Source organism: Dermochelys coriacea, chromosome 1 (genome assembly GCF_009764565.3).
Source record: "Dermochelys coriacea isolate rDerCor1 chromosome 1, rDerCor1.pri.v4, whole genome shotgun sequence".
Classification (NCBI taxonomy): domain Eukaryota; kingdom Metazoa; phylum Chordata; order Testudines; family Dermochelyidae; genus Dermochelys; species Dermochelys coriacea.
The window spans coordinates 185,817,385-185,829,672 of record NC_050068.2 but is presented as its reverse complement, the minus strand read 5'-3'; the positions used below and the strand labels follow the sequence as shown (position 1 = coordinate 185,829,672).

The following is a 12,288-nucleotide window of genomic DNA, read 5'->3' as shown; positions in this document are numbered from 1 at the left end:
TTTAAAGAAAAGCAACTTTTTTTTTTGCTCACAAGTAACTCAAAAATAGCTGAACAAAAGCTCCAAACTTAGCATGTGACTCATTCTTCCATGAAAAAGAATCTCTTTGTTCTTATTTTTTGGGAATCAGTAGTTGTGAGCAATTGGAAAATGCTCTTGTAGGTAACTTGCAAAAAGGAGGAAAACTGGGATTTTGCCATTTCTATATTTGCTGCTTTATGAGGAGGCCTGGATTTGCTTTGCTTGTGTTTATCTTAGAAATCTCAAGAATCTCAAGGCTTGTCTTCTCCATTTCCTCCTGCGGCCTCTCTGAAGGACCATGAACTCAAACCATTGACATGTACTTGCAGCCTTACATCACCTGCATGAAGTTTCTTATATGAGAATTTCCTTAGGACCATCTCAAATACCTAAGAACTGCTAGAAAGGTGCCCTATTCCTGCAAACCTAAGAGCCCTGATCCAGCAATGCTTGGGAGGCCAGTGGGAGGTGATCCTGCTAGCTGTAAACACCATTGCTGCCCTTTAGAGGGAAGTCCTGATGCTACAGACTTCAGGTCCACAAAAAAGAGTCCCACATCTGTGAACTTCTTTAGATTCTCAGGATGCTGTAGAGAGTTGTAGGAGAGCCACATTCCTATTATGTGCTTAATGCCTGCAGGAAGTGGGGCGAGGGAAATGCAGTTGGCAGACTTTGAGGGTTGATAAAATGAGGGGAAAAAGTCCCTCCTACTTCAGCTACTCCCCATTGTCCATGAAGGGGATCACATGTAGTGGAGACTTTCTTCCCTATTCCACCGCTTTGTCAGCCTTAGGCCTGGTCTACACTACAAACTTAGTCGCATTAGGTCAATTTAATAATGTATGTGTCTACACTACCGAATCCTTTCCGCCAACCTAAATGGCCTGTAAAGTCGACTTCTGTACTCCAGTTCTGCGAGAGGTGTAGCACTTGATTCGACATCCACAGGTCGACCTGGGGATAGTATAGACGCTGCATTGTGTAATTCAAATGAATTGGCCTCCAGGAGGTGTCCCACAGTGTTCTGCTGTGACTGCTCTGGAGAGCACTTTCAACTGCACTGCACGTCAGCCAAGTACTCAGGAAACAGCCGCTCCCCTGTTAAAGCCACGTGAGCTTTTAAATTTTCATTTCCTGTTTGATCAGCGTGGAGAGCTCGACAGCACAGCTGATTATGGAGACCCAAGGTTGCAAACACGCTCCAGCATGGAGTACACAGGAAGTGATGGATCTTGTTGCTGTGTGGGGAGAACAGTCTGTGCAGGCAGAGCTCCGATCCAGCAGAAGAAATGCTGACCTCTGTGCCAAGATCGCCCGGGGCATGGGGGAGAAGGGCTACACCAGGAACACGCAGCAGTGCCACATGAAAATAAAGGAGCTTCGGCAAGCGTACCAGAAGACAAGGGAGGTGAACAGTCGCTCTGGTTCTGCCCCACTGACATGCCGCTCTTAAGAGGAGCCGCATGCGATTCTCAGTGGCGACCCCACCACTACCCCGAAAACACTTTGTGGATACCTCCCAGGAGCCCCGGGTGACCTCAAGCAACAACAAGGAGGACAATGTTGATGAGCTGGAGGGAAATGTGAGGCAGACAAGTAGAGGATCCATTCTCCCCGACACCCAAGAACTGTTTTTAACCCTGGAGCCCACCCCCTTCACAGCACCAGTCAGCGGCAGAGCGTGATGGCACCTCTGGTGAGTACACATTTCCAATCAACCTGTAGGGGTTACATGCTATTATTTTTTAGGTTTAATCTGAACAAAAAGGTAGGTGTAGTGGGTATCGATGGCCACTCCAGCTACACAGAGGGTGCTCTCTGAAAAAGATTGTTTACGTGCCCTGGGATGGCCCGGGAATCCTCCATGGAGATCTCTAGGAAGCTTTCATGGAGGTACTCTGCAATTCTTCGCAGAAGGTTTCTGGGAAGGGCTGCCTTGTTTTGTTCACCACAGTAGGACACTTTCCTGTGGCACTCCAGTATTAACTCTGCTGGCATCATTGCAGCATAAGGACCAGGTCTGTTCCCAAACACTTGCAGCATCTGCTCCCTTGCCGCCTCTGTTACCCTCAGGAGAGTGATATTACATATGGTCACCTAGGGGAAACGGGGGAAGCTTTCAATGCTAGCCCTTAAACCACAAACAATTCAACAAGTAATACGCCCCCCATTTGGTGAAATCTGGGTCATACAACCATGCTTTGTCAAACGTGCCGTAGTTGTGGTTGGAAGGAATCACTGCGTATTGCAACCGGTATTTAAAAAAGGCGGGGAGGATGGCTTCCTAGTTGTCTCCATCCTCCCCACCCCAACCCAGCCACTTTTGTTTAAAAAAACAAACCAAAAAAACAAACAAAAAACAAAAAAAACCACCACCACAAACACTATTTGGGAGGCTTTACGCTGCGGCCTGTCCTCAAGCACCATCCAGGTTTCTAGGGGCAAGGGGGCTTTTGTCAAGTTCCAACCAGTGATCCCAAGGATGTCTTCACAAAAGCTGCAGCACAAGACATCTCGCCCATGCCTCATGGCCTTACTCACCATGGCTGGAGCAGCAAACTGACTCTTGCAGTAGCCAGTGGTTGTGATTATGTTGTGGTTTGCAGGGAAGTGCATTGAGGGGTGTTTTTTTAATTTAAAAAAAAATTAGCCTTCCACTGTTAATGCTACCCTTGTGATTTGTCTTCCTTGCAGCTGAAACCTTGTCCGTCAGCACATCCTCCACACTGGGACAGAGACTTTCCCAGATTAGAAGGCGGAAAAAGAAGACTCAGGAGGACATGTTCCATGAGTTAATGCGCGCCTTCGAGAGTGACAAGACAGAGTGCAGCGCATGGAGGATCACACTGTCTGAGAATGTGGGCATCGACAGGGAGGACAGGAGAGCATGCAGGGAACAAGAGCGTGCCAAGCAGGAAGAGATGCTGCGGATTATGAAGAAGCAGTCAGACATGTTGAAGCATCTGGTTGAGGTTCAAGAAAGGCAGCTGGATGTTAGAGTCCCTCTGCAGCCTATGCTGAACCTGTTGCCATCATCGCCCAGTTCTACGTCCTCCCCCAAACGTCCTATGAGACGGGGGAGGAAAGTTAGGTATCCCTTGCACTCAACACCAGGGGAGGGTACAAGGATCAGAAGGCGCCCATTCCCACACCTTTGATTGTTGTTGCAGTGCATCTGTAAGCAAGCTGTCCTTGTTTCTCCCCGCACGGTGTTATCAGCCCTTTTGCCCCAGGTTATCTTACTTTTCTTTGCTGTCTCTGTGTGTTTGTGCTTATAATAAAACTTAACAGATTGAGAAGAAAAGGCTCTTTATTCATTCGACACACAGTGGTTAGTGGGGGGTGGAATTTACAGGGAGAAAATGCAATGAAGTGGACAGTTTGGTAAGGAACACAGATAAGTGTCACATTACTCTGGCTCATTGCTGAAACTGGTTTTCAAAGCCTCCCGGGAAGACAGAGCCCGCAATGTGCTCTTCTTATTAGCCTGGTTTCTGGCTTCTCGTTTCAGCGGCGCTTCACCATGTAAAGATGATGTGTGACTGTCTCCAGCAACTGCTAATTGCTCCGCTCTATGTCTTCCAGCAGGACTGCTAACGCAGTATCATATTGTTCCACGCGGCGGCTCCTACTTTGGCTGAGCAAATACTGCAGGATAAGGCGCGAGGTGTTTGTAATGCTAACAACAACAGTGTACAGCTGAGCTGGTCCATGCTTATCGTGCTATGGCATCTGCACGGGTAACCCAGGCCTACCAAAAAAAGGCGTGAAAAAGGCTTGGTTTTTTTGCGATTGATTTCAGTGAGGGAAAGCGGAAAGTGCATCATGGGAGGCTAATACCCTCTTCTCATAACCACCCGCGCAAATGTTTGGTCCCATAAGGCATTGCAAGCCCAACCCAAAATTCCACTCCACTACATGCACTGTGGGAGAGCTACCCACAGTGCAGTACTCCAGACATCAATGCAAGCCCTGCTAGTGAGGATGCACTCCGCCGATAAAATGAGCATAGCGTGGACACGCAAGATCAACTTGCTTAAATCAGAGGTTCGATGTCGACTTACATAAAATCGACTTAACTTGGTAGTGTAGACATGGCCTTTAGGAATCTCAGAACTTCCCTTGATCCCATGAACCTTGGGCTGCTTATCAGGGCTCCTAAGGGCTCCCTGCTGACTTTGGTAGGTTCCAGGAAGATCCCCACTCAGCCTGTAACAGGCTTCCCACCCAAAATGATCCAAAATTAGCCCCTGAACCCAGGAGCCAGCCAAAATAGCCTCCTGAAGTCTACACAGGAGCAGTGCTCCCTTAAATGGAACTTAAGTGGCCTACAGGGTAGAAAAGCTGAGTGGGGCTTAAAGGTGTATTTTTGCACAGGAGGAGATCAAAGGGGAAGTCCCCTATTTCCTTTGGACCTGCTGAGGTCTCCAGGAGGGGGAACCTCCGGCCAAGCTTTTGAGGAGAAATTATTGTTCTATTGAAAAGATTCCCTTGTAGTTGGTTGCACTTTGAAGTCAGTCTGTGTAAAGAGAAGGGCTAGAAGCTGCATTCTTAAATCTTTAAATGGAAACTTAGATCTCCAGCAGCTCTTTGGGGTACTGTGATAGGTTCTCCAGAGCCCATGTTCCCTAATGATGTTACTAAATCAAATGTTAATTGCTCTTGAAATTAGATTTTAATCAACTAAATTTAGGTCCTGGGCCCTGGATCTCAGCTAGAGGAACTGGTGAAGCTAGCTTTATCCCTCCCCTTTGTTTGTTGCAAAGTGGCCAAAAAAAACAAAAACAAAATATACCCCAACCCAGAAAACAATAAGCCTGAGAATCTTGGAACTATATTTAACACCTCTGTTTTGGGGGATCATCATGATTTAGGAACCCATTGTCTGATTCACTTAATGCTTTTTCAAAAAAAATCAACTTGGCCCCAGATCAGACTTATCAGTATTGAGGCCAAATATATGATGGCTTATGTAAATTTTAGAACTCAGGAGAAAAAAATCAGGCTTATAATGTAAGTTTATTTGCAACATTAATGATGGAGCAGCATTGTTCCTTAATACTCACAATGTGAGTGAATATAGGAGAACTGTAATTTTTGGAGTACCTTATTTCTTTATGCATCTAAATGAATTACCGTGATGTAACCGTTTTTCCATGTGACTGTATACACACGTGCACATTTCTTCCAGAAGGTTGCTGCCAGGGTCTGTCTGGGTAGCACAAACAAGGCCTAACTGAGCTATAGGAAAGTTCACATTTCGACCCTCTGATCAAAATGGAGCATTGTTCGGAGGGTGCACGAGATGGCCACAAATGGTATAGTGGCCAGGGATAGGCTGCGTTTAGCCTGGGGGCTGTGCTTCACCCACCCCCAATGTGGCTGTGCACTTGGGCGAGAAAAGGGTAGCCATTTCAGACAGTGTTTGTTCTGTTTTTCTCTCCCCTTTCATTAATGAATGTCTCCGAACTGTCAGATCCTACCTTGCAGGTGGATACCGCCATCTCCAACCTCACGGTGCTGGAGAAGGAGCCCTTCCCGCTGGACTGCAGCATTCTGTCCCGCTCCAGCCAAGAGTCCCACTTCGCTGTGACCTGGTACAACCTGAGGATGAAAGAGGGAGAAGGCCGGGTTAGCCATGGCATGGAGGAAGAGGAGGAGAGGGAGGCCCTGCTAAGCGTAGGCCCGGATGCAGTGTTTGGCCAGGAGGCAGGCCGCTTTGAAGGCAGGCTGCGCTTCCAGAGGCTCTCCTCTGTCCTCTACCGACTGACGGTGCTGCAGGCAGGCGCTGCTGATGCTGGCAACTACTCGTGCCACGTGGAGGAGTGGCTGCCTGATCCCAAAGGGGTGTGGTACAGGCTGGCTGAGGAGGAGTCTGGCACTGTCACTATTCACGTGCAGGACACAGGTGAGAAGACGTCAGACGGCTCCAACAGGGAGGTGTGGCGGGGCCGCAGGGGAGACTGAGGCATGGGACGGTGCAGAGAAGTGGATGTTAATGTGTCTACGCAGACTTTCTCCCCAGACCCTACAACATTCTTGGCATCATTCTAGGGGACTAATAATGGAGCCTTTCACTTCTGCCATAGATTCAGATGGGGAATAATCCAAAGTCATTCCTGTCTGGTGTCCCCTATGTTGTGAGTTGGTGGGTTTCAACTTAGTTTGTAGGGGACTCCTGTCCACCATTGACACCAATGGCCCCCCTTGTTGGCAGTCAAGGCAGAGAGGCCAAGGATTGAATGGACCATGGAGACTGGATTGGCCTGTCCTGCCTTGAAGAGGCTCCTTCAGGTTAGGGGTGAGGCAGGCAGAGGCAACAGTGCAGTTGAAGTGGCTTATGCTGTGCCTTTCCGGTGGGTAAGGAGGGACTTGTTCATCAGAGTGTCTAACCCTGGTGCCTTTCACCCGCACTGTATTCACTGACAACCAAAAAAGACAGAAACATAATTAAAAGCCGGGCAGTGTTGGGGTTTGGGAGCGTAATGCCTGTCACTGACCTGCATGACCCCTCCCGCATCCCTGATGAGCAACAGCCAGAAGCCCTGAATTGAGGTGGCTGGCTTTGACACTGGCTAATGTCCATAGGGGTTTAGGATGAGCCTGTTCCTCAATCTCTAGTGACCCAGGCACTCCCAGTGGGGACAAGCTACTGTACATCATCATGAAATCCAGCATCCTATAGGTCAGCTGCACAGTGGGAGGCTGCACTGTCTTCTGTAGGGGAGACGCTTGTGCCTGACTGACTTGCTGGGAACTTTTGGGGAGCTTGACACACATGCTGCTTTCTTCTTTTCTGCTCTGAGAGCCAGTGTGCACTGGGCTGAACTGTCCAGCATTTCCAGTTTCCTTTTCCAGCGCATAGGGTGAGAAGGTGCAAACAGGCTTTGGATGCAAGTCCTGTGGATTTTGCAGTGCTTGGAGCTGCAGACAGCTCACTTGTCACCCCTGGCATTTCAGGTGCACAGGGGCGGGCCCTTTGAGCATGCCAGCTATCCTTTCTGGTTTCCCTGCTGGATTTCCTCGGTAGGACATGTTTCGGAGCTGAGGATGGGGATTCTTAGTTCAAGCTATCCCTGTCCTTTGGAATATGTGATGCAACGAGGCCCCATGGGCACACCCACTGGAGATCGGGGAATGGATCGCAGAAGTGGAAACATGAGTGAGGCTGAGTATTAAGCACTCATGCTGGTGACCCACTTTGCCCTTTCTTGCTCCCAGTGGAATGGAAGTAAAAAAGCCACTTACGAATGTGGTAAGTGGGACACACCACAGTGGTAGATCCCTGTGTGTCACTGAGACCAAGGTCTGTCTCTTCAAATAAGGGACTTAAATGCATGTGTAGGGTAAGGAGGGAGAATTAAGATGTGGCTGCACCACATCCCTTCCCCAACCCCTCCATTTCCCCCCAAGGAGGATTGCTGTCACCTGGGCATGGAATACATGGGACATAAATATACCAAAAAATATCTGCTCTAGGTAAATCACTCCCTCAAGTACCAAATCATGCGCCTGCATCAGAGTTAAGATTATCAGGCTAGTTATTGGATGAGCCAGTTGCATTGTGTGCTGTGGTGTGTCTGTACATTATTCCATCATCTCTCTCTGCCATGCAAGACAAAGCAGAGCACCCAGCCATGGGTGTGACTCGTATAGGAATCTCCATAAATAGGATTTTGTATTGCATTGGGGCACTGTCCCTTTAAATAGAAACCTCTTCCAGAATAGGTGGTAGAGCAAGATTTGAGCCCTGTCTGGAAGGTAGATCAGTGCAGCCGTTGGGATTGGAGCTGGAGAGAGCAGAGCTATCACTGTCTCCTTTCAGTCAAACCCCAGCATCCACAAACTCAGAGGCTCTTCATACTAAACTAGCTTGGTGCAAGTCCTCCTGATGAAAGCTGCAGGCTTCAGCTACTTTATTCTGGTGAACAGAATAAAAGGTGAAATTTTCTCTGAGATATTGTTGCTTTGTGTTGCCGAGTCTTGTAATATTTGGTATTTTTCTTGAAGCCCCAGATCCCAGAGTCGTGGGGTTTGGTGAAAATCTCAGCTTTCGTTTAAAAAAAAGTTCCTAGGTTCGAATGGTTGCACAATGGGAGTAAAATATGACCTGACCCCACCTCTTGAGTACAGAGATGAATATGAGTCTAATATAAAGGAATAAATGTCAGGCAAGGAAAACGAGCCCCTTCCAGCTGACATTTACTGAGGGAAAGAGCACCTTTGTGCGGAGGGGGAGATTTGAAAATCCACTCTGAGCTTGATGCTTCCCCATCTCCACACTAGTCTGTTATCACCGTCTCTTTGACAGTTCTCTGGCTAGTGGTGGTGACGACCAAGATTCAGTGTTCACTGGTGGTATTTTTTTCCCTTCTTTTGTCTCTGCTTTCAGGCTCCACTCTGCAGTCCACCATCTGCTCCAACGATGCCCTCTTCTACTTTGTGTTCTTCTACCCCTTCCCCATCTTCGGCATCCTGGTCATTGCCATCCTGTTGGTGCGATTCAAGAGCAGGAACTCCAGCAAGAACTCAGAGGGCAAAAATGGGGTCCCTTTGCTGTGGATCAAAGAGCCACACCTCAATTATTCTCCCACCTGCCTGGAGCCGCCCGTCCTCAGCATCCACCCAGGAACTATAGACTAAAGGGGAGAGGCCGAGACTGACCCACAGAGAGAGAGAGAGAGAGAGAGAGAGAGAGACGGGCAAAGACACACCTGGAACCCAAAGGAACGGAGAGGTTTTGATGTTCTTGTTTAGTTTGTTTCAGCATCTGTTCTTTGACTCCGCGACTGAGCCCTTCAGAGTCCCCCAGCTCTGGGATTGGAGGGTCTGAGTCTTCCTCAAGCACCTGTGATAACAAAACTAGTCCAGAGATGGATGGACAGTCCACGTGCTTGCTGTACATAGTGTATTTTCCTCTTTTTGTTCTCATCAGTTGTTGTCCTTTGGGCTTATGCTTTTGTTCCCCAAAGACTGTCGTCTTTCCCTCCCCATCGCCCCGTGAGCAGCTCCCAGAGCAGTTTCATTCAGCGCTCTGGTCTCGGTGTCCTGGGGCCCTTTTTGGAGTAAAAGTATTAATTTTCTGAAATAGATTTTGTTTGCCCCTCCTTGGACTTCATGTTGTAGTGAACAAAATCTTTCTCCAAGGTGAACTGAGCCAGCTGCCATCCTGAAGTGAACAGGACCAGAACTGCGCTTTGAGGGCAGCTGGGTTTCGGTGAGGTCCATCTCGAAGATGAGGCTAGCTCAACCGCTTCTCCATCCCAAATGTTTCTCCTTTCTTTGAGGATTTAGCATGAATGCGGGGCTTCATTTGGGGGGTGTCGTCTTGTCCTTGGACAGGATTGGATGCTCGGGCTACTTGCAGTCAGGACTAAAAGAGCCTGGTTTGCTCCAAAGGACTGTGTGTGCCTGGGGTGTATGAGACACTCTGGCCCTGCTGCTAGCCAGAAGAAGACTTCCCAGACAGCCCAGCTTACCAGGGACAAAAGCCTCCCCCTCGGTTTTACTAAACAGTACTGCCACTCTCTCAGAGGTGACAGGGTTGACACTGGGCTGCCTGCATGCTCCAGTCACACGGGGCCTGACAACTGGATCCAACCTCGTCAGCTGGACCAAAGTAATGACTTTAGGAAGTAGGGGAGGGGGAGGCTCCATTTACTGGGATTCATTACATTTGAATGATTCTGCAAGGGTGGTATGTTACAGCCACGCACTGGGCAATGGGAGTGTGGAATTAATGACAGGTTTCATTTTGTTTCTAATGACTTGCACTAATGTCCAATGTGAGTTGAAACCAGGCAAGGAGGGATTTGCTCCCCGGATGCTACTATGCCCTCTGGAAAGAAACAGATCCTCTCTCCCTTCTCTTGTGTGTTTTTGTGCCATTTTCTGTTGTTTTGGCTTTATTTCTCTAGGAGAACAACTCTATTCCCCGCACCCCCCCAAAGTCACCTGATCTTTATTGTAAGCAAGTGCTGGGGCAGTAAGTGCTGTTCTTTCCGTGAAAGATACAGCGGTTAAAAACCAAATGGGGGTTCTGTATAATTGGAGCACCCAAATTCCATTACTCAGCGAGCCAAGTACCCCAGCACATCCGGTGTAGGAAACCACCTCCTCTAACACATCCTTGGCGTATGTCGGGGGGGAAAGGGGGAATGATGGCCTTTCAGTGTCTTCCTTGATGTCTTCCTGGCAAACCTGGCCGTTGTTTGTCTTTTGTGGAGTGGCTAAATCCAAGTGGGGATATACCGCACACCCTGTTTCCCCATCCCTGTGTGTTTGTGAGGGGCCATTCCCGCAGCCTCTGCCCTCTGCAAGCCAATAGGGCTATCCTTCCTCAAGAGAGAAGGAGCTGGCAGGTCCATGATAGAGCAGCCCCGCTCGGAGAACTCTGCAGGGCTAGTAGGTTAAACCACGATGCTCTGATGTTTCAGTGCAGGTGAAGAGCCTGCACAGAAATCTACACCATGTATAATCTCTCCATAGATGGAGGAGAGGGGGCGTGTGTCTATACTACATACATGTGCATAAAAGTCTCACTCAACTGGAGGGAGAGTTCACCGAACATTAGTTTTAAGAGATCCCTTTCCTTATGAGGAAGGAATTTGCTGTGCTCCATTTCACTCATACCTTCTTGAAGTCTCCCTCCATCAAATTGTTATGGCTTACCAGCCCCACTGTGTGTATAATATTGCTCTCTAATATACACTCAGACACTCCTCCCCCTTGGATATCCAGAGGGTCTGCTCAGAAGGGAGGATTGAAAAGTGAATGGAAATGAAGAACTAAACAAAAAAAACCAAACAAACAGCAGCCCCAAAACCAGTGGGTATTGTTTTATAAATGTAAAATCTCCTGTACATACTGCTTCAGGGCAAGAAGTGCAACTCATTTCAGTTTTAAAAGGAAAAAAAGACATCAAGAGAAGCCTTTCCTGCCCTAAGAGAACATTGCATTTCAACTGTGCACTGGAAATCTGCTGTATTGACCCAGGAGCCTCTACATCTCTCCCCATCCTTTCTGATTGGCATTGCTTCCCTCTTCCCATGGAAAGCTGTTCCACAGTGACCTCCAGTGGCCAGAAACATTCCCTTCCACGGCTCGGCTCTCTTAAGCAGATGCATTCCTGGGGGCCATGAGATGGGCTTTCCCTCTCAGCAGCGTTTGTGGTTACACAGTTTACCTGGAATATAACTTATCAGTTGGGCTGGCAACATATTGCCCAGCCTCATTTTTTTTTAATAAACCAGACTCTTCCTGTTTTCAAACAACCTTTTCTCTGCTTAACTTTCTGTTGAGCCAAGAAGCAAAGAGAAAACTCTGTCCATGCATGATGTGGAAAACCTGTTTGGGATTTTTTTTTAAAAAAAGAGCTTTGTATTATGTTGCACTACATGTTTTATACAACACACCTGAGAGCTGTAGTAAACTGTGTTGAAATCGTGATGAATGTTTGTTGCTGGTTTTGTGTTATAGGGGCTTTCAACCTGCTTTTTTTCCCTCTTTCATGCACACCTACTCGTACTGCTGGCCAAGAGGTAGCTTCCGAATGGCATCTGAGCTGTGTCAAATTGAGATGTAATCTGACCTTTGGATTCTAACCGTGCATTTGGCACGGTTTTGGTGAGGAAAGTATGTAATAAGCAACCCAGGAGGCTGGCAGCTATAATGGGGTCAGAGGAAAGGCTAATGTTGACTTCCCAGAATTTTCTAGAGCCACTCACTTCTAGGTGAATTCTGGCTTTAGGTTTTCTGCTGACATAGCTCTGCTCTCATTCTGGGTCCCAGTGTGCACAGCCACTGTGGTATGGCAGAATAACTTGCTCAGAAAGCTGGCTAATACAGAAGTTGCCTTAGATCACACTCCTACAGATCCCATCAAAGTTCAAAACAGGAAGGAGCCACCCATTTCTTTGGCCTTGTGTTCCTGGTTCTTCATTTGTGTGCAATCTCGGAAAGAACATGGGTGGCACCTCAGTAATAAAATAATTTTTACTGACAGTTTAAGAATCTGGCCAACCTTTTGTAAAACTGCTTTGTCAGCACCTCCATTCTGTGGCCGGGGAAACTGAAGCACACATTTAAGGATCGCATTTTCAGGAGTTTGCACAATTACAAATTCCTCTTCCCTTTAGTGCATGGAATGTTCTAAAACAGGGACTGAGTATCTGCAGCAGGATGGCCATGCACAGGTGGGTGGGTGCATGTGCAGGGCCATGGGGATAGATCCTCCACTGCAGCTCAAAAGAGGTAGCAACTAAAGTG

The 12,288-nt window shown here is 47.9% G+C and overlaps 1 protein-coding gene across 3 annotated transcripts in view; it reads left to right on the top strand.

Annotated features, from left to right (window-relative positions):
• Positions 1 to 11,469, top strand: part of IGSF3 (immunoglobulin superfamily member 3) — a 165,774-nt gene extending 154,305 nt beyond the window's left edge. For 2 of the 3 annotated variants that reach the window (XM_038405050.2, XM_043509902.1), the window contains one exon: positions 2,716 to 3,317. In XM_038405050.2, the coding sequence (XP_038260978.1) occupies positions 2,716 to 3,179 (464 nt within the window). In that variant the 3' untranslated portion in view covers positions 3,180 to 3,317. Of the gene's footprint in view, positions 1 to 2,715; positions 3,318 to 5,497; positions 5,930 to 8,413 lie in introns of those variants that run through there. The other variant, XM_038405027.2, reaches the window with a different exon arrangement.
• Positions 11,470 to 12,288: the final 819 nt, after the last annotated feature.